Here is a 22,517-nt window from a genome sequence, read left to right on the forward strand (position 1 = left end):
TCCGCCACCCAGACGCTTTTTGTTTTAAACAATACACATTTTCCTCGAGGGCTTCAGTGCATGCTGTTATAACTACTGACATTTGCATCCTACGAAAATTGTAAAACTCGATCACAATTAAATATTCAAATATACAATAGTATAGGTTTATATAAGTTCTTGTCTATGACATATAACTTGGAATGTTTTTAGATCCTGTTAGATCTCAGATGCTAAGCAGGTTTGAGCCTGAATATTGCTTGAATGGGCAATGACCAAGTACTACAGAATGTTATAGGCTGCATGTCTGTGTTGTGGGCAGCAGAGGGAAGTACAGAACAATTTTTTTTACTGTTTTAAGCTTTGCCATCTATGTTTCTCGCCGTCACAAAACCCCATCACTCATAATGCATGTAAAATATATTTTGACACAATAGGAAGTTTTTTTTTCAATCATTTCCTCTTAATGTCGAGGCTACAGGTGGCAGCAGGTTTCCCTGTCCAATTGGATAGCTGTTTCCCTCCCTCTGGCCTTTGTTTTTCCACATTGGCCTTATTTGTTCTCCCAACTTGCCTCATCTGTGGCCATTTACTTGTCTGACCTAGCCTTCTGTTCCTCTCAACCTTCATTTTCCCCACCTCGCTGTTTCCTTCTTTCTTTGGCTATGGCATTGCCTGATTTTCAAATGTCTCACTCAATCGTCACCTGCCTTACTGAGCCTTTGTTTTTGTCAGCTCGCCTTTTCAAGGGCATTGCAACTGAGGCTTGGTTAGCACTAAGTGTGGTTTTTGTTTTTGCCTGTAATCAGGGCAAGCTGATGAAGTACGCGTGGGAGAGTGAGACAGTAGAACCCGTGATCTCGCATCTGGTCACTGTCCTGTTGGAGGGTTGCCATGATGCCGACCTATCTGCACGCCTGCTCTTTGGCGAGTGCTTGGGCGAGCTGGGAGCGATAGACCCTGGCCGTCTTGACCTGTCTGCCAGTTGTCAACCAAACAGAACTACTACATTCCTGGTAAGAAATCTATTACACTCCTCTGAGTAATTAGAATAACTGGTTGCTCAATTTACATTATGATTACTATAGATATTCCAGATGGAGTGCAGACATATGGTGTTGAATAAGACATGATTTTTTTAAGTATGAAAGAGTACGTATACATGTACAGAATGCTCACATGATAAGTAAATTGGACTTGCAGTCCAAGGATCGCTGATTCGATTGCCTGCTTAGTTGATTGGCAGGTCGCGTGTGGTGGGCTTCTTCTTTCGTATTGCATTGTGAAAAGCAACAGTTTTTATTTTTTCTTAATGATCGTCGTAAATGAATGCAAAGGTTCCTCATCCAGTCCAATGATGTGGTTGACTTAGTGTGGATTTCAGCGATACCGTCAGGATGTGCATGGATGGAGCATTCATCGGTGGTGTGCTTGATGGTTTGGACTTCTCCACAGTCGCAGTTTGGCGATCCTTTGATCTTCCATTTATGGAATGTGTACGCGCATCTGCCGTGTTGTGTTCGAGCGCGGTTCAGTGTGGTCCATAGTCGGCGTGGAAGAGAGAATCCCGGTACTTCCACCGTCGGATCGTGAATGATGTTTTTGTTTGCCACGTCCATAGCCGCCCACGATTCAGAGCACCGAGTGGCAGTGTCTTTATTATCGGCTGCTAGAGCGGAGGCGCGTATCCAGAACGGTTTCCTGGATTTTAGCCTTGGGCGGCGTGGGGGTTCCTTTAGATCTTGATGGAGCGGCAGAGTGAAGTTTTTCATTATCTTGTTGATGTATTCCCGTGTCGTCGCATCATCGCGTCGGATGTTGGCCGGAGCGATATTCGCCAGCACAGGAAGCCACGGGAGTGGAGTAGACTTTAGGGAACCGCTAATGATTCGAAGCGCGTTGTTAATTTCGACATCGACATGGTTCGTGTGAGGGCTTTCACCCCACACACCGGGGCACAGTACTCCGCAGTGGAGTGAACAAGGGCCTGCGTCGATAATCTTCAATGTGCTGGCATCGCTTCCCCAGGTTGTTCCTGCAAGTTTCTGAATAATATTCACTCGTGCTTTCGTTTTACCTTTAGCTTGTTTGAGGTGATAGTAGTTAAGCGTCCGATTCAGGGTAACTCCTAGATACCGAGTGTGTTCATCATGCCTTAGCTTCACCCTGCAGAAGTTAACGTTAAAGTGTGGATACTATTGGATACTATTGCATCTTCCAAGACATCTGATCAGCCTCGAACAGTAGACTAAATACCCTCTAGAGAGACCCTCTAGTGCCATGTATGGATGGGGCCTCGATCATAATGTAGTTTTTAAGTATGTGTCACGAGCAATGTCACAGTCCACGACTAAAGATGATGATGGGTAAAAGGAGTTAATCTCGTCACCTTATCAATTTAACTATAGTACTACCACTACTTTGTAACTGAAAAAAATAATTGAAGAAGAACCATTGTTTGAATGGTCATGACATCGGAGGTACTGTTTTGTTCTTGTTAATAAGAGTTGGTGCACATTTGCCAAACAGGCTGCAGTGGAGGAGCCTGAATTTTCTCGGGAACTGCTCACGGAGCTCACTCGTGCTTTCTTGGCCACGGCCGACAATGTGCGAGCACAGGATTGTGCTGCCTATGCAATGCAGGTCAGCCCACTGCTCACACAAGTTCCCCATCGTGACACCCCTTCCCTATCCTTTGATCAGATGCATACGCTCAATTGGAGTTTTATTTATTTATTATGCGTTTGCTTCACGTTGAAATTTTGTACACCTATACATTTTTACCATCAATTTAGCCTGCTGATAAAGTTTGAACTGGTAATGAATTTTTTCCTAAACAATGTTCCTTTTAATATATTGATCTGGAAGGCCGATTAGCTGATAGATTAAGTGTTCATTTTATTTCCCTCCTCAACTTACTTACATACCTAAATCGCATTTTGGTACAGCCTTTTGTCAATGCACTTTTGAATGCAGGCATCCCTAAACTGTCGGTTATGGATGTTGTTTAGGCATACTTCACACTGGGCTGTGTGAGTTGGTACCATTTCTAAACGTTGTTTTTGGTGGCCTTGATTGAGCAGGAGCTTCTGCAGATCTACGCCTGCAAGGAGGGCACTGAGAGCACTCCGGGGCGCTGCCTCTGGAGATCCTTTCCTGACAATGTGCAGGAGATTCTGGAGCCACACCTGCACACGAGGTTAGCACTGTTTTAAATAACAGAGTTTTTAAGTTTGACATTTATTGGTCTATAATGTAGTATCAAGAAGTGGTATTTTACTATGACAAGCGTAAACGCCAATAATATATCCGTCATAATAAATAAGATAATGGAAGATCACAAGTTTATAAGGGCATTACCATACAATTTGTGAAATGTAGTAAAACCTTAATCTGAAGACCCAGTAGCCCTGATTCTCAGATTATCCCAAAATATTGACAAACCCCCTCGGTTCCACAATTTGTAGAACAAGATAAGTCGTTATATACCCTTTTCTTAAAAGCCTTTGTTACCAGTGGACTTCCACTCAAACTTTATATAACCCCGTATATTCATAAATGTTAATGCCAACTATGGAACGAAATACATTTATGAACTGTACAGTTAAATCTAAACCCTCTATAATTCATTCAAACGTTAAGTAAAAACTGTAATCAACCACTTGATATGTGCTGTCATGCGTTACTGGAGGTAATAAATGTACAAGGGTCTGTTAAATCACTTCAAAATCAAATACAATCTTTATCAGCGTATTAATCTTCTGGACCCATATGTCCTAAGTCTCATCAACATAGTGTTGACCTATGGGAACCTCATTTGCCAGTAAAAATATGATAATTGTTTTTTTACCCTTCTATCTGGCAACAAAACTGACTCCTTTTTACAAGGAGTCATGTTTGCATAGACCGCAATACCTGCAGTCATAAATACAAACAAAAGACATAACTCTGATAATGTGCACTGTCCTTGAAGTTGAATGGTCCACACCCGAGACAGCTTTCCTTAGAGCCTAGTCTCACATGGGTTGGACCAGATGACGCCAAAAGGCGCACAACTCAAAGACAATGCACCATCAGAGTTCCCATAGTGTAGATGCTTGCCCCGAGCTCTCATACTCTGATGGTGCATTGTCTTTGAGTTGTGCGCCTTTTGGCGTCATTTGGTCCAACCCATGTGAGACTAGGCTCTAAGGAAAGCTGTCTCGGGTGTGGACCATTCAACTTCAAGGACAGTGCACGTTATCAGAGTTATGTCTTTTGTTTGTATTTATGACTGCAGGTATTGCGGTCTATGCAAACATGACTCCTTGTAAAAAGGTGTCAGTTTTGTTGCCAGATAGAAGGGTAAAAAACCAATTATCATAGTGTTGACCTGTTCAACCCATGCTGATAAGCTTCCTATCATAGGAAAGAAAACATACATTCAGTGGGATATGTTCAACATGGTGTTGTGCAGTAGACCACGCGGAGACGGGATTTACTATAAGGGCTGTTGCCGTTTATTTACACTGTTTCACACAACACTGGAACTCACACCAGAGGTAGGTGCTCTATTTTTGGTCCTTACCCTGGACCCCCAAACTCTACATTGTCCTACCCTCGGCTATCCCTTGGGACTCTCTCACTCGTCTGACCAGAGCGGGGGTTCATCCAACACCGCCCGGCGACGAGGAGAGAGAACCCTCTCTCTCTCTCTCAGCTGATTCTTACTGATTACTCGGGGCCCTGTTCTCGGCTATCCCTTGGCTCCTCCCACTCGTCTGCACGGGACGCGGGTTCATCCAACACCGCCCGGCGTTGAGAAGGGGGAGAGACCTCTTCCAGCCGATCCTTGCTCTGGCTCCCCACAACGACCACACCTTCGTCACGGGGGTCCCCCTTAAGTATCCCTTTGGCGGCTCCTCCCCCTAGCTCGGACCCGCCTTTGTTGCCGAAGGTGTGCCCCCTTACAGCCCCCGTGACATGACGTCATCCTCGGCTGTCAACTCGCTTGCACCTCCCTCTGTTTGCTCCCTCATGGTTGCTCACACTACTCCTTTACAATGGTGCAGAAAACATGAAAGAATTATGCATTGCTGATATGTTGGATTGTAAGTAGTAAAGTATTTATTGTGTAAGTGGTGGATTTTTTCCAGAGCCAAAACTCTACTGCATATTGCCATATGTATCTTTTTTGTGATTTGGGCATTGAGATGTTAAAGGTGTATTCATGTTTCACCATAGGTACATTAATTCATCACCCATGTTCAATTGGGCAAAACTGCGGAAGCCGATTTATGTCACGAATGTGAGGAAGACATTCCAAGATTGGGCATGCACATGGGCAGGCTACCTCCTCACCAAGGTAAACACACCATTTATGCAAACAAAATTAAAGCCCTATTTTAATAGATATCCCTGAATATATTATGTTCAGCCCTTTGTCAATCCAAGACCTTGCCACACCGTGTTGGTCATGAAGGTTGTTTGACTACTCTTGAGCATGCTGGTCAGTGTGGATTGATTGAAAAAGGAGGTGGGGAGGGGGGGGGCTTGGACCTGTTTAAATGTATTGCATTTCTTATTGAAGCTTTTTTTTTGCCATTGTGGTGCCATGTGCATTTCCCTGCTACCTGTGAATTGTGTGGTGGTAGCCCCTCCAGTTTCAATAAATGTATCTGCTGCTGCTGCAGGTGCGGCAGGAGCCAGCACGCAGGGTGTTCACGTCGTGCAGCATGATCATCAAGCACGATATCAAGGTGACGCTCTTCCTGTTGCCGCACATCCTCGTGTATGTGCTGCTGGATGGTGACGTATCCGAAGAACAGGAGGTAATAGTCGCAGTTGGCATCGTAATTTTTTAAATATTCAAAACAACAACTACAGCAGCTTCTTTTCTTTCCTACGATTATAATTCTTGATAGGTTTCTCCAGTTTAGTTTTTTCAGATTTTAGGCATGTACACTAAATCTCAAAACGTACATACAAGTACTTTAGAATCTGAGTGTGTATTTATACTGCAAGAATCATGAGCTTTTAAGCTCTTTTTCACAGATGTCCAGTTGGGGCGGGTCAGAGTTTCAACAACAAACAATACAAAGACAAGATTGGGGTGCAAGGTATAGGAAAGCTAAGCAAGTCACTAAATAAATATCAAAGTAAATAAATTATACAAGTACAAATTGCACATTTGCCAGTCGCATACCGTTGTCTTCACATGTGCAAGTTTTGATGGTGAAAATGTCATCTTTATATTTTGAACACTTCAATGATGCTTGTTCTCCACTTTCTGCCTCCTAAAGGTACTTCCAAGCATACACTTGTACTTGCATGTAAACTCATATGATATACATACCTGTATGTATTTATTTATATGTAATATCCGTTCTTTTCTATGGCAGGTTTTTGATGAGATGTTGGCAGTATTACAGCATGACGTGGGCCAGGAGGGGTCTGAACGTGCTGATGCGTCAGACCTCAGTCAGATGAGTGCCCAGACCATATTTTCGGTGCTTGACCACTTGACCCTGTGGTCTAGGCATAAGTTGAAGTCGCTCAAGAAGCCAAATGGAGTCAAGTCCAAAAGCAAAGCTGGTGGGCCATTACTTTGCACCCTCAGGCCAGCAGGTCACAAATCATTGTGCAGACTCTGATGTGTTAATTTTCTCAAATATAATATAAACCAAAATGACACTATATTATATAATCCAAAATGTAAAATAGTCACATTTTCATTGCTAGAAAAAAATACAGATTAATAATATAATTTTTAACGTACAAAATATTACTTGATATTACTCATGAGGCCATAATTTAAACAGAGAGCACCTAATTAACTTGTGGTTTTGATGTGACCAGGGCACACACTGAGCAAGAGCTTTGCTCGAGTCCAGTAAACATTCTGCAAATTCATAGCCCTCATGGTAATAATGTGAAGACCACTCCCCAAAGTGAGAATTATTTGTTATTGTTATTTAGTTACCTGTTGAAGTTTCATTAGAACTTGAGAAAGTGAAAGTAAGTAGATTAGTTTGTGTATTTAGAGTAGTATTGTGGGTTACACTTGGTTTTTGTGGTGGAGATGAAGAGATATTGCTTTAGTAGGGCAGTTTTTTAGATGTACGCTTTTAAAGAGTCAAGATGCATACTTCATTGTTTAGATTGGTGTTTGAGGTATGAATGCTCGATCTTAATTAAACAATACAAAAGCAAGCAAGCCTCAGACCTTTGAGTTTAGGAAGTATGTATGAAGAATGTGACATGCAGTTCCCGCTCTTATTTTTGTGTTTCTCTCCTTGGTTGGGCAGGCACGACGAGTAGTGCAGTGGTCACACACACCTTAGGAAACGAGCAGTACCAGCGAGTGCAGAGCTTCCTAAAGCGCATTCCCCAGAGCGTGCTCTCCTCATCTTCATTCCGCTGCAAAGCTTACACACGTTCCCTCATGCATTTTGAGGCACACATCGGAGAGAGCAAGCAAGACATACAGAAGCACCTGGCATTCCTGCAGGTGAGAGCTAGTTTGGATATCTGCAATTGTGAAGGGTTGTATAGGAGCTAAAACACTCATGAGCACCATGACCCAGGTTATGTTCCTGGCCATACAAGCAACCTGTAAATGTTGCTATCTTATTCTGGCCTTGGCCTTCTTATGTCAACTTAGTTGGAAAGGATAATCTGGTATGGTTAACCAAGATCAGCTAAATAAGCAGACAATGGCAGTTACGAAGTGGTACTAACGCCACTACAAAACATGAGACATCTTTAATTGGGGTATTCCATGTCATGTCAAAACAACAGGTTATAATAAATAGCCTTACTCCCCACTTGTTTTCATCATATTTTTAGAGTGGTAGTAACCCTAAATATGCAGATTTTCTTTAACCAAAATGAAAAGTTACGCCTGGAAGGCTCACACTTAAGTAACTGTAACGTCTGATACAATGCAAGTACAAATTGAAGAAATGTAAATCTGGATTATATTCATTGGAATGTATTAATTGCCTACTATTTCAAATTGCCAACCAAAAGGTCTTTGACCAATGAAACGATCAAAAATATATCGAATCGTGCTGTAAGAGCATACCTTGGATGTTCAGTGTCAGTGGTGCAAGAGTTGTGGAATGTGGCGCAAGAAGGTAATGGCAAGATGTCATGATGGCAACATAATTGGAAGTGATGATCTTTTGTCGTTGTGTGTGTGCTCAATTATTATTGTGGATATGTCTGCGTGAATACCTATCTGTAACACAACCACATGTATGTGTTTTTTGTGTGTGTGGTGTGCGTGTGTTTTGGGAACTTGTGGCGGTTGTGGGGCCCAGACATTGTACGTAGCCATGGATGAACCAGATGGCGTGGCGGGCGTGACGGCACTTCGCAAGGAAGAGCCATCGCTTCACGAGCAAACGCTGGAGCACGAGAGCATCGGACAATTGCGTGATGCTACCGCGTGTTACGAGAAAGCCATCCAGGGCGAGCCACACAAGGTGAAACGTCTTGCTTGGATGGTCATTTGGGTTGGTCTGGGCTAGGATTGCTTCTGGCTAGGTTTGGCTTGGATGGGATAGAGTTTGACCGAACCTTTCTGGGCCAGGGATGACCTCGTTTTTAGGACTTGGGATTTCCTGAAGCTACACTGGACTTTCATGGGCGGGAGGGGGTGGCTGATTCTGCGTATTCACGCCCATTTTCATTTAAGCTTGGTAAGCTCAGGGGACGGTCCATTTACCATTACAGGCTTAACCTGCACTGCTCCAATCCATGTGCCTATTCTTAATAAGCCATGAACCGCTGGGGGCTTGGCCTCTCCAGGTTCTTTCACTCTGCCCCTCTAGTCATCCTCTCCATGGCCAGAGGGAATGCATAAAAAATTGTGTATCTAATAACACATTTTTGGATTAGTTTAAACTCTCTCAAGATGAAATCTAAATTTAAAAAAATGCGCTTTTGAAAAAAAATACATGTTTGAAACCGACCTGATCCTGCAAACCTGGTTGGTGAACTGAGCCTTCTCACTGGTCGTGAAAACGTTACGTGATTTGGAATGGGTTGTGGCTGCAATGGTTTAGGCTTTTTTTGGGCTAGGGCCTACCTGGGCTATAACTGGTGAGGTATATACACTGGGTTAGTCAGCAAGTACCTTTTTGAGTCTTGAAGCATGAAAAAAATCTCCCAGGTGGGAAAAGACTTCATACTGTGTTGCACTGTTGTTGGATGAATGAAGGTTTCCTGTTTTGGTATTGTTGCCTCTCGCGGTGTTCGGCAATGCAGATTTCATACCGTCACGGGTTGCTGCGATCACTGCTTGGCCTTGGGGAGCTCTCCACTGCCTACTCTATGGTGAACGGCATACTCTCCCAAAGGTAGTGCTTTCCCTAGCTGCAGGACATGAAAATATAAGTATTGCTTGTCAAGAGATCACCTGCCATCGTGTCACCGTATTATCTCTGTGAAGTAACTCGTGAATTTTTATATAGCTGACATTTATGGTTTTTGTAGAATCTCCCATCAGCTGGCAAAAAATGTGTTGCTGCCAACACAGGATAATTTGTAATTTATACATTTTTTAATTTGTTTCCTAAAAATCTGTAAAGTAATTGATTCCAAAGTGAATGAATATTTAGAGTCCAAATACTGGCAAATGCCCTTTTACACTCCCATAACATAGCTATAGTCAATGGTTACTCAAGCTGACCTTTTACCTGTACTTTGAACGATCATTGTAACCACACAGGCCTGAGTGGACAAATGAACTCAACGTGTACCGGGTGGAGGCTGCTTGGAAGCTTACCCAGTGGGGTGACCTGGAGACCTGTCTCACCAATGGTATGCATGGCTATGCATTTAATTGTGTAACGATCTCATTGGTCTGTTCTATTGATCAATCATTTGTCCATTAATCCACTCCAATCCCACCATGCCACTTACATTAATCTTCTCGCAAATGATTCTACCATCTTGCTCACTCACCAACTTATGTACTCCATCACTATGCTAATCGTTTCACCTACCCACAATGTTAGCATACCACCTCCTGGGCCACCCATTAAGTAATGGATGACATCACCACAGAATGTGCTAGATTGGGTGAACTTTAAGACCACTTGAATTGGTGCAGAAAGTATTGAAATTCCTTGGCACTATCCTGCGATCGCAACCAACATCCAGTCCTCCAAATCCACTTACCATTTGACTTACCCACCTACCGATCCACTCATCATGATTTAGGTTCATCTACTTACATACCAACTCACCCACATACCAACTCACTGCTATACTTATCCAGATACTCACATACCACCCACCTTTTCATCAATTCACTTACATTGGAATGTTTCAGTACATTTTCAGTAACATCATAAATACTTCAAGATGGTGGACCTAACACACCTCAGGTTTTCACAGGAGTTGCATTATGATTTCATTCCAGGACTGATATTCTAAGGTACGACGTCTAGGTAAATCCCTTTTCCAAAATATGAATGATATTGGTTTTGTTGGTCTTCCATTACATGTGCGGTATTCGCTCAGAGACATCTGGCTCCTGGAGCATTGGACTGGGCAAATTGCTCCTAGCGGCCAAACAGGGTGACCGCGTAACGCTCGAACGCCAGCTCAAGGTGGTGCGTGCCGAGCAGATGGTGCCCCTCTCTGCTGCCAGCCTGGAGCGTGGATCATACCAGCGTGGATACGAGTACATCATCCGGTGCGTCTGCGCAGGATACAGGATGGTCGTGGGTCATGGTGTTTAGAAGGCATCGCACAACTGCTTGGCGGGGGGGGAGGGGCAACTTTTCTAAATACTCATGCCGGTTGGGGTGGCATACCCACCACATGCCTCAAGTTGGTGACTCATACTCAAATGTGGAGGAAGGCAAAGCATATATATCTGTATGTATGTTGAACTTCTTTCGTACCGTACGTAGCCAACCATGCTAATCGGAGGTGTTAGACTAGGTGGGGGAGGATGTTGGACCCATTCTGAGAGGTTGATGGCCAAGACTGTGTAATACCTACTTTAATTACCAAGGAATGTCCTTAATGCTCATAACGTCATTCCACATCGACCAGCCCCCCCTAATTAATATTCATGAGCAGGTGACGTATTCCAAATGGACACCCCCCACCCCTCATTAATAATCATGAGCGGGTGACATCACTCAACATAGAACAGCCCCCCTCATTAATAGTCATGAGTTGGTGACGTCCTCCAAATGGACACCCCCCCATTATTATTACCGACTATAAGGAGCCAAGAATGTCTGTGTGCAACGCTCGTGACGTCACTCCACGTCGACCAGCCCCCCTCATTAATAATCATGAACAGGTTACATCTTCCATATGGACCCCCCCCCTCATTAATAATCATGAGCAGATGACGTAACTCCACATCGAACAGCCCCCCTCATTAATAATCATAAGGTGACGTCCTCCAAATGGACAGCCCCCCCCATCACAATAATTAGCGGGTGACGTTGCTCCACATGGGGGGCCGAGGTGCCCCCTCTCCCCATCCTCGGCGTCAACTTCCAACCCTCACTACAAAGGCAGAACCCTCACGTCACGCGATCTCCGTAACGCTATTGAGATCTCAAAGTAAAAATAACGTCGTGATGAACAAGGGATTATAACCTTAAAATTAAATAGCTCTGTGTCGGCGCGCCCTTACAAATTGCACATGAATTGATGCAATGAATATCACGTCGTGGTCTGCTTTTCGCTTGCAAGTTTCAGATTTACTGCAATACACCCGTCATTGGACAGGCAAAAGGCGAGTATAAACAGATTAAGGTTCGCACGTTGAGCCTGTGAGAATTAGAAGCTCTCAACAATGCGATTTTTCTTTGAAATGTGAAATCCACGATCTAGATAGTTGATATGATTATCACAGTGCAGAAAATATTTAACAAGGCTTAAGGCGTCATGCATAAAACATCTTTGGTCAATTTGTGACAATGTGGCAAATAAAATTGGAGTACATGCAGGAGTCAGGTGATATTTTTATTCTGGGTGTTACAACTTGTATTGTTGCTTACTGTTCTTTCCAACTAAGGCTGAACATGTTTTGACATCAGCTCTGACAGTCCTTAATAGGGGGGGCACAATAACTCATAAGGATGATCCTATATGAACCAACCTGTAGTATATAGTTATGTTGGAATTAGAGACTTGCCAATAAAACCTGGCAAATTGATAAAAGTTTTTTCCAAAACATGGAGACAAAGCATAGCAAAAAGGGATATATACCAATATGTAAGAACCCTTCCCCCTGACAACTACCCATTGGCTTCCATTTTGCTAAATACACATAATCTATGTGCATGTATTGTGTTTCCAAACTTGAAGTTGTTATTGTTTCTTAGCTTTGACATTTTCTGTTTTGACGTTGTTAATGGTGGTGTAGGCTGCACATGCTGAGTGAACTGGAACACAGCGTGAGCCGCCTGTCGGCCGGTGAAAACTTAGAGAATCGGAGCGTTTGGTCCTCGGCGTGGCAGGCGCGGCTTGAAGTGACGCAAAATTCATTCCGTGCCAAGGAGCCGATCCTGGAGCTGCGCCGGGCCCTGCTTTGCCTCGCTGGCGATTCGTGAGGACTGGGATTTGCACCGCACGCTTAGCATCGACCCAGTATCACCTTCATTGACACAGCGATGTGGCTGTTAACACTAATGGAGAGTTATGTATGCTGCGCACAGGACAGAAATTAATTCAGAAGATCCATTTAAAATCATCTAATCTGTGATCATTTTATACTTGGCTAATATTATCAATGGTCTGGAATCGATTTGTGAAAATGTACATTATTTGCAGGTTGATGTTTCATATTCGTTTTTTTCCCACGAATAAGAGGAGTCTTGCTTCAAATGTTTCCGATTATGCACGATCTTTTTGTGATAAGACGAGTCGTGGTAACATTCGTACTGTTTGCAGTTTTGTGTGGGTAATTTTACGGATAAAATTACGTATTTTCATGGATGTAATGATGCACCAACAGTGTTCCCTACATCAGAGCAGATCGGAGGAGTTTGGTTTTGCTCATTACTGTATACATACCTCAGCCCTACTCTAACTGTATGGATTTTGCTCATAGCCTGAACCAAAACTCATTAGTTCTATCCCAGTCCTGCCATCTAAGCTTCTGGTATTTATTCTTAGCATGAACCTAAATCTCTAACCCTAAACTAAAACGACCTCCACCAGCCTTGATCACTAACCCTGTGATGCTGTGTGTGCAGGGATGCACTGGTCGGGGAGTGCTGGCTCCAGAGTGCACGGGTGGCACGGAAGGCAGGGCATTACCAGACGGCGTACAACGCCCTGCTGAACGCACGTGCCGTGCACCCCCCAGACCTGTGCGTGGAGAGGGCCAGGTGGCTCTGGATCCAGGTAGCCCCAGCGCGCTCTACATGACCGGGCTGACACACCCATGTCTTTTGCTCTCAAATATTCGGAATCAGCCGTTCCCAAACTTTCTTTTGCTTGTGTATCCCTCTTTTCAAATTGTATGTATGCATGTGTGTTGAACTTCTTTCACACCGTACGTAGCCAAACGTGCTGTCATGTGATTTATCACCGAGTATTATTTTTTTACTACCACTGTAAAAGAGGCCCACCCCCCTTTATTAATATTCATGCCCGCGTGGAAATTTACACGAACGCACAAGAAGGTCGCGCACTCCACATGCCGCACCCCTCCACAATAACCATGAGGGGGTGACGTCGCTCCACGTTAGGCAACCCCCCCCCCCCCCCCCCCATCATTAATAATCATGAGCTGAACAATTTTTCTATTGAATATTTCAGATTTACTGCAATATACACCCATCCTTGGACAGGCAAACAAGCTAGTCATTAATAATGAGACAAGTCATGGGTTAGCTACCACCCATGACTTTTATTTCATATGGCTTGCGGACACAAAAGGCCTACCACTTGTAAACGGCCTGTAAACGATGTCCATCCATCACTTTAGACATCTTAGGAGCACTTACCGCATACATGAGAAAATGTTGGAGCTTGTATGTCATTTTAGCACACTGCCACCTATTGTTTTCAGTAGTTCTGATTATACAATTAATTCGGACCTTTCATGATCAAAGCTTACGTCAACTGATGTGTGTCCTGCCTTTAGGGAAAGGTGCACCAGGCACTGCTGCAGTTACAGAGAAGCGTGGAGCAGCACGTTGGGGGAGAGGGCTGCCGACCTTCTGACCCGCGCCAAACGGCTGTGCTGGCACGTGCCTTCCTCCTTATTGGCCGCCTCATGGAGGAGACGGCTAACTTTGAGAGCAACGCCATCGTCAAGCAGTACAAGGTGTGGGCAAGGAGGGGATGGGAAGGGGAAAGAGGGGCATTCAATTGTTAGCTATGTCCCCAGCACTTGTTTCTGAAGCGGCTGTAAGATGAGGTAAGATAGGATTGACATATCAGAGTGGGTTGCTTTCAACAGGGTTTGTATTGTTATGATAATGAAAAATGGAATATCTAAGATGTTACTTAAAAAAAAACATTGCAAATAGTAATGTTATGAATACTCAATTGGTTAATAACCTATCTTTGCCAACTGTGCAATCTACATATCGGCATTGGCAAATTTAATTGAATCCCTCCAGGTAACAGTTGAATTGGATCTTCCCTCCTAGTTTTCAACACTAATTCTATTCTTCCATAAGTGTCTTATAAATCAACGATTACTCATGTCGACGTAAAAGGGCTAACTTCAAGGGTGTTTTCAGTTTATATTGGCAAAGACAAATTGACCACTTTGGTATTTTATTTCGATGCCATTGGATATTTGGTTGAAAATTCCCAATTGACATTGATGACATTTAAAGGAACATTCTTACAATATTCATGTGCTTGTTTCAATGTACATGGCCTCTGTATATCTTGATCACCAGGAGGTGACCTCCCTCCTTCCTGATTGGGAGGATGGGCATTTTCATCTGGCCAAGTACTATGACAAGCTGATGCCAACAATGACCGACAACCGCATGGAGAAGCAAGGCGACATCATCTACCGCATTGTCTATCACTTTGGGCGGTAACTGCAGCTACCTGATTTTTCAATCTTACTTTCCTCTTTTTATTTAGCCAAGTAAAATATTCTACTTTTGTCTTCCATTGATCCACTTCACAAACAACGCTTTAATGTTCATCCTTTTTTTTGTTTTAGTTCTGGACAAAGTTGTACGTCAATTCTTTGCAATGCACAAAACGTCGGTAGAATTTATATTTCAACAGTGTTAGATTTCACAACTTTTCCCACCCACATTAAAGGAACCCAAGCATCAATTACACTTATTTGATGGCTTTACAATTGTAGTGCAATAACACAGGCTTTTAAAATTGTGTTAATCAGTCGTGGCCATGTAGCACCTCCGATTAGCAGGGTTGGCTACGTACAGTGCGAAAGAAATGCAACATACGTACATAAATATACAGCTCATACATGTGCTAAGTCATGCCAGAAATGAACTGTCACAAATGAAAACCTGATTTTGAACAGCCACCTAAGAATAAGCCAGATTTTCACAAAGTGATATGGTCTCAGCCTGGTTACCAATATTTGACAATGTGGTATTTAATTTGTGTCTAAGGACCTCAATTTGATACTGGCCCACCTACCAAAGTTCTCAGGAAAACATAAAATGAATCGCCATTTGGTGGCCGATGAGAGAGAATTATTTGGCAAGAGATCAGAAATGGTTCTATTCATTGTCAAGTGATCTGACTATTATGCTAAATTTGGGATAAATTTTATTTGGCAAACCCTGAATCAAATCCAAAGCCTTCTGGTATTTTTTGACTTAAAACTTTTGTGAGTGCAGGAATTCATATTCTATGGTTCTTTCGGTAAAGTCATGTAGATTATTGTTCTATCTATGTGACTTAACTGAAAAAACCATATAATATGACCTCCTCTGAGAAGTTCCTATTTCAAATATAAGTACACATCTTTTTTAAAATGAAAGATAAAAAAGAAACACCTGAACAAACTTCCAAAATTGATTATTACTAAACATTTCTCGACACAGAAGCATTTGATTATGCTGATGCTGGTTGCTATGAAATGCTATTTAACACATTTATTTGTATTTTTTGCAGGTCCCTTATGTTTGGGAACCAATTCATATACCAGAGCATGCCCAGGCTTCTCTCACTCTGGTTGGATTTTGGAGCCAAGGTCTTCGAGCTTGAGAGAGGTGCAATGCAATTCCTTACCAAAAAGTCACTGCTTTGATATGGGAATTACTTTGATGGATTTCCATCCATCATCAGCGGGAATGTGAGATGTTACTAAAACTAACCATCTTCTGCAACATGGAATTAAAGACCCTTTGACATAATTCTCAGAAATAGTTGGTACCTTGCCTATATTTTCCCCGAAATCCAAAATGTAATAAAAAAAATAAGTCTCCTTTCTCAATAAGGCAATGGCCTGTGCACATCTGCCCTGACAACTCTGAGTCGGTGAGATAAATCTTACCTCAAATTTGCACTGTCCAGTCTTTCTATAACACAGTCATGCTTTATCTAGAGGATATTTAAATAGATTTCATTCATTTATTTTTGTGCAGGTATCTGAAACATCTTCATGACCTCATTAAAAATAAAATCGTCATTAAAAAACACATGCAGACACATGCATACGCGCAGAAAGAAATTACTTCCCTCATTTAGTCTTTCTTGGAGCAAGTACTCAACGAGATATACGAGAGGGTGGTATGGTTGACACCATGCTCCGCTCATTGATTGGTGACCAAGCTGTACTCGACAGCTCAAATGTGCAGTTTCTCATCTGTCACTTCTCTCTTCGCCAACCCCCATACCATTTCGCACATTTCTACCTCCAGGCAACCGCTCAGAGCGTCAGCATCTGCCTGTTGCAGCCGACCTGGCCAGGATCATCAAGATCATGACGGAACACACAAAACAGCTGGCCCCCTACCAGTTCTTCACTGCCTTCTCCCAGCTCATTTCACGCATCTGCCACCCGCACGCAGCCGTTTGTGCTGCTTTACAGGCTATCATTGTTAAGGTGCTGACACGCTACCCACAGCAAGCCTTATGGATGATGATGGCTGTCTCAAAGGTGAGGATCAATTCCTTCCATCGTCCTCGCCTTCATACTACATCATTCTCTTTTACTATGCTTTCATTCCCGCCATCCATCAACTTAATAAAGTAATAACGATAATGATTTGGTTCAATTGTTTTATAATCATGTGATAGCATGTGTAAGGAAATCGAGTGTTTGGGGTAGTAATGGTATAACACAGAAAATTGAGATGTCACAAGCTACTTCGAAACAATAGAGATGTCAACTTGAGTGTTGAGAGGGGTAATATATGTGTTACTGTATGGGCCAAAATTAACAAGAAAAACTGCAATACTCTTAGTTCTTTCGGTAAAGTCACGTAGGTAAAAAATGAGATTAAAATTAATAAAAATTAATGAAAAATAAAATCACGACGTTTCGGAGGCAACCCAAGCTTCTGTCTTCAGGTGAAAAAAAAAACCTGCAATGTGAGGGAGCATCTTGAACGTTCAAAATAAATTGTGGCAAGCACAGTAGATATAATTAGGAAGAAGTTGCAATGGGTGGGCCATTTTTATGGAAGATTACATGTCATGTTACTACGACAGGCATTGGTTTTGGAACTCGGCGACTTAAAGAAAGACTCAACGCCAGACAGTGAGATGCTGTAACAATGGACTTTTGAAGGACGTGTGTTCACTTTACAGCGGTAGCAAAATGAAGTAAGCTATGGTATTGTGTGGTGGCATTAACCAACATGTGCCGTTGTCATTGATATTGCTTCCAAGACTATTTCCCCACAGTTCCCACGTGTTATAATTGTGGCCACATCTTTCTTTGTCCCCCTTATTAAATGTTCCCAGTCGTCACATACCACACGTGCCGAGCGCTGCAAGGCCATCTTCAGCAAGGCGGTGCAGGTGGATGGCTCCCTGAGAAAGTTCATCCGAGATGGCACAGTGTTGACCGACCTCCTGCTTGAGCTCTGCAACAAGCCAGTCAGTACTCTTTGGTTTTTTCGGTAAAGTCACGTAGGTAAAACAATCAATGAAATAAATGAAAACAACTAAATTAAATCACGACGTTTCGGAGGCAACACAAGCTTCCTTCATCAGGTGTAAAAAAGGCAGAGCAAAATAACTGTAGCGAGAGTTATTTGTGATGAGACATTGTTATATAGGGTAAGAGGAGGTGGAGGAGCCAAGGAGGACGGGCGCAGGATGGGGGGGGGGGGTTGGGGTGTTGGTGGAGCCAGGAAGGTGAAGGTGGTACTACACGATGGAGCCACAGAGGGGGGGAGGGGGAACGCAGAGCGGGGGAGAGTAGCGGTTGAGGTTTAACATGGTTAATCACATCTTTCCAGTCAGTACCACCAAAGGAACTTCATGATTATTTAAGGCCTCAATACAGGCAGACCTCGCTTAGCGTGGCCCCATAGAACGCCGTTTTGTTACGGTGTTCTTTGTCCTGGAGAACATTTTTTCTTCAAAGAAATAGAAAGAAAAACATCTACAAAGTGCGAGCGAGAACACGCAGCAGTGCTGGCCGAGGAAATGTAGAAATAACGTCAGGAATGCATTCCCATATATACTATGGAATAATTACCGCTTTTAGCGCCGATTTGATAGGCACTCCTCTAGGAATGCATCTTGAGCGCTAAGCAAGGTCTACAAATAACAGGGCTAGAGTGGAGCCGGAGTAGGTGATAGATGGACTATATTCGGAAGGGGTTTGAGTTGAAAGAGAATTCGGATAAATATATAGAGACAGCATGTGTGTAATGTACTCACCGCAAAGGTCTCACCCACCGGTCCCCCCCCCCCAACTTCTACGTCACATTGTACAAAGGATACATGGTGAGCAAGATTGTTACATTGATTAATTTTATTTAAAAGTAGTCAATTACCACTTTCAATAATAATCCTCAATGATGTGGCAGGCTGAATTAAATTAGCTCATAGCTTGTATTAGTTCAAAGGCCCGGCTCTAATGGAAACCTCATCCCTGATTTAGGTTTGGCTACCATTTATACAGGAAATAATAACCCAATGGAATGATATAAACATTTGATGATGAGCTCGGCCAAATTAGTTTTTGGGAATATTTTCACTGCTGGAACTTTTTGTGGTGACACATTCCATCCTACTCATGAATTGTTTGTTTTTGGTAAGAGTTTGCATCACAGCCATTGCTGTTGAGGGGCACCACCTCACCATCAATCCCTTTCTCTGCAAGAGCCCGTAGCAATTGTCAGAGTCAACTGAACTCATTATCTATTGATGTCAATAAATGTATTGTCACGTGATGAGCCTATACCACCACACCTGATAGGCATTTGTTGTAATTTCACCACCATTCTAGGACTGCGATCAATGATGAGCACCACTCGGAGCTAGTTTGAGCATGATTTGCCGTCATACATTCATTGGCACACTTGGTTCTGCATAATTGCAGTGGTTCTGATCCTTAATGAAAATGTTAATTTGCTTTACATCTGTCACCCTCGCTGTAATGAGAATTACTGAACAGTGCTACCACCCACCATCCTGGTTCTAATTGTCACCGTCTCCCTCTCCCTTCTCTCATTGTTCAGTCAAAGGACAAGAACACCATGATGACCATGAGTGTAAACTTCCGTGGGCTGAAGCGCTTGGTCGAAGACCCCAACTTCAGCAATGTGCTCATCCCGCTTCAGGCTGTCATGACGCCCACGCTGCCATCGACACCTGGGGGCCACGCCGACCATGACCCTTTCCCTGGCAACATGGCCTATATCGTGGGCTTCAATGACCCGGTGCTCAAAAACTTTTTTGTGGATATATTTTTTTTGCTAAGACATTTCTGAAGTGGTTAATTCGACTATAAATTGCAGTAATGGCATACCAGCCTTTTGCAGCATGTTTCAAGTGCAAATATAGTATTGCCATCTAGTCATTAATTACATTATACTGGTAGGAACCTCCTGGTTACACCAGCCCACAGGGGATTATTGTGTCCGTCCGTCGTGCAGGGAGGGGCTGGGTGGGGAGGGAGGGGCTGGGTGGGGAGGGAGGGGCTGGGTGAGGAGGGAGGGGCTGGGTGAGGAGGGGCTAGGTGGGGAGGGGCTGGGTGGGGAGGGGCTAGGTGGGGAGGGTGGGTTTGGGTGGGGGGTTGGAGGGGTGGGGCTGGTTGGGGAGGGGCTGGTCACCCCATGGTGCCCTTATAAAACTCAACGTTTAACCTACTCACGCCGGCTTGTGCCCGCCCTCACAGTCGGGCATATTTGCGGAATACACCACGCCGCCATTGACCCTGGCCATTGACCGAGCAACCCAACGTTCCTACCAGCTCCCTCCGCAGGAATGTGTTATGTTATATATATTATGACAGGATAATTTTGAGTAACAGTATATTTTACAATACACCTGCAGTTAATCAATAAGCTTACAGGATACAGCTTATATATAATGTAGATTTAATGGCAATGCTTCATTGATACATGATTATCTACAACGCGGTTAATTTATAACACACTTAGAAAGATTGGAAAACGTTATTCGAGTACACTTTTTTGACCAATGCACTAAGGATGTTAAACACACTTTAAAATGATGAACATGAATTTTCATAGAATCTTTTTAAATGCATTTGAGTCTGCAAATACACTAGAATATTAAATAAACTGGAGAATATATTGCACCACCAATTAGCATTGTTGGCTATGTACAGTGCGAAAGAAGTTAAACATTAATAATTTTTCATTTAGTTTCAGTCAAAATCTTAAGGGCATGAAAATGTTTAACAATACACTTTCATAATAGTAATAATGCTAGTTGTAATAGAGTTTTAGATCAACTACCATGACACTTAAATGGAACTATGACTGCCTTTTCTGAGCAAGTGCTTTGTTAACGGAGATGGCATTCCGTTGTTAACAAACAGGTGGAGGTGTTGAATTCGCTCCAGCAACCCAAGAAGATCTGCATTCGTGGCAGTGATGGCCGGTCCTATACAATGATGTGCAAGCCCAAGGATGATCTACGCAAGGATTGCCGCCTTATGGAGTTTAACTCGCTCATTAACAAGGTGACCTTCATAAATTAATAACAAGAGTGGAAGGGTTGTACATCAACCCATACATACATAACACAAACAAATATCCCCGTGTAGCCTTAACACACTGTTAGGGCAAGTGCTATTCGCGAGCACCTATGAAGACCGGCACAGTACATGAGGGGGTGGGTGGTTTGCACCACGCCAGACCGCCTTTGTGTCCCCAGATGTTTTTACGCCCTGCACCAGATACTCATTTTGAGGTTTTGTCGACCTCGGGGAGGCCCATCACTGGTTAAAATAATTTTCACTGGTATCGGCCATGAGTGGGAATCGAACTCGGGTCGCCCACACATAAACATATGCACAAAACTGTAACGCACATTTTTTTATGCCTTGAAATTGCACTTTTATTTTCAGTTCGTGAAAGATGTCTGATTGTTCAAGTAATTTTTACCCAACTTTTGCATTTGGTGACCATCGTTTTTAAGCACACTTTTATTCTGATACTGTGGTGGATCGGCATCATGTGATGTGGCTTAATGACATCATCAAATAGTTGTCTATAATGGAGCATCCTGATGCAGTTTGAAATTATTTTCATTGTTCTCAACAGCAGGCTAAACTGTGTTCTTAAAGGGTTTTTTTAATGCTTGCTTTTTGCAAGATTTGGTTATTCTTTTATCAGTTTGACCAGTTTACTCTCGCGTAGGTCCGTAAGAGCCATACAACTTTATACCAACCCTTTATTTACATTAGATACTTTTCTAGAGTTTGTTTGATCCCCTGCTACAGGCATACGGACAGGCAAATGGTGATATGGAAAGATATATAACATTAACGCTATAAACCTGAGTTGGAATGGGTTACAAATGGGCGAAAAGTGGATAGGAGGTAATTTGTGTGTGCTTGTGTGCGTACCGTCCCCAGTAGCGTTTAGCGCGCTCCGCTACGAACCCGGCAGGCTCACGGCCGACACCAATGACGATTATCTGAATCTATCCTGGGGCCCCCCTCGGTCGGCTTAGCCTCAAATGAGTACATGGTGCGGTGTGTAAACGTTGCCACTAGGGAAATAAGGCGACCGGGCGTGGTGGTAGACATCCACCCCCCCTCGTGTGCCACAGTGCCGGCCTTCATAGGTGCTCTGGTAACAGCACTTGCCCCAACAGTCCATTAAGGCTATACTGGGGGAATCTTTGTCTTTGACAGTGCCTGCGCAAGGATGCCGAGTCCCGGCGACGTGATCTTCGTATTTGCACTTACGTTGTGATTCCCCTGAACGAGGAGTGCGGCCTGGTAGAGTGGGTCAACAACACCGAGGGCTTCAGCAACATCGTCAAAAACCTCTACATTGAGAAGGGTGAGTGTCCTCTTAAAAACACACAGGCTTGATGCTAGTACTTGGGTGAGTTCTTAAAGTTTTGATTTTAAAAATCGCCTTTTGGTTCAATTGTGCGAACATTTTGCTTAAACAAAAGCT

General features: G+C 43.3%; 1 protein-coding gene across 1 annotated transcript in view; it reads left to right on the forward strand.

Annotated features, from left to right (window-relative positions):
- ATR (ATR checkpoint kinase) overlaps positions 1-22,517 on the forward strand; it is a 63,577-nt gene that overhangs the window by 25,938 nt on the left and 15,122 nt on the right. The window contains exons 24-44 of the mRNA XM_078862335.1: positions 789-995; positions 2,509-2,622; positions 3,063-3,178; positions 5,203-5,323; positions 5,652-5,789; positions 6,360-6,552; positions 7,266-7,468; positions 8,283-8,447; positions 9,232-9,323; positions 9,695-9,786; positions 10,492-10,666; positions 12,365-12,547; positions 13,197-13,347; positions 14,093-14,275; positions 14,862-15,004; positions 16,069-16,166; positions 16,818-17,056; positions 17,866-18,000; positions 19,596-19,796; positions 20,924-21,067; positions 22,247-22,397. Of these exons, the coding sequence (XP_078718461.1) occupies positions 789-995; positions 2,509-2,622; positions 3,063-3,178; positions 5,203-5,323; positions 5,652-5,789; positions 6,360-6,552; positions 7,266-7,468; positions 8,283-8,447; positions 9,232-9,323; positions 9,695-9,786; positions 10,492-10,666; positions 12,365-12,547; positions 13,197-13,347; positions 14,093-14,275; positions 14,862-15,004; positions 16,069-16,166; positions 16,818-17,056; positions 17,866-18,000; positions 19,596-19,796; positions 20,924-21,067; positions 22,247-22,397 (3,244 nt within the window). The remainder of the gene's footprint in view (positions 1-788; positions 996-2,508; positions 2,623-3,062; positions 3,179-5,202; positions 5,324-5,651; positions 5,790-6,359; positions 6,553-7,265; positions 7,469-8,282; positions 8,448-9,231; positions 9,324-9,694; positions 9,787-10,491; positions 10,667-12,364; positions 12,548-13,196; positions 13,348-14,092; positions 14,276-14,861; positions 15,005-16,068; positions 16,167-16,817; positions 17,057-17,865; positions 18,001-19,595; positions 19,797-20,923; positions 21,068-22,246; positions 22,398-22,517) is intronic.

The sequence above is a fragment of the Lampetra fluviatilis genome, chromosome 13 (genome assembly GCF_964198595.1).
Source record: "Lampetra fluviatilis chromosome 13, kcLamFluv1.1, whole genome shotgun sequence".
Taxonomy (NCBI): domain Eukaryota; kingdom Metazoa; phylum Chordata; class Hyperoartia; order Petromyzontiformes; family Petromyzontidae; genus Lampetra; species Lampetra fluviatilis.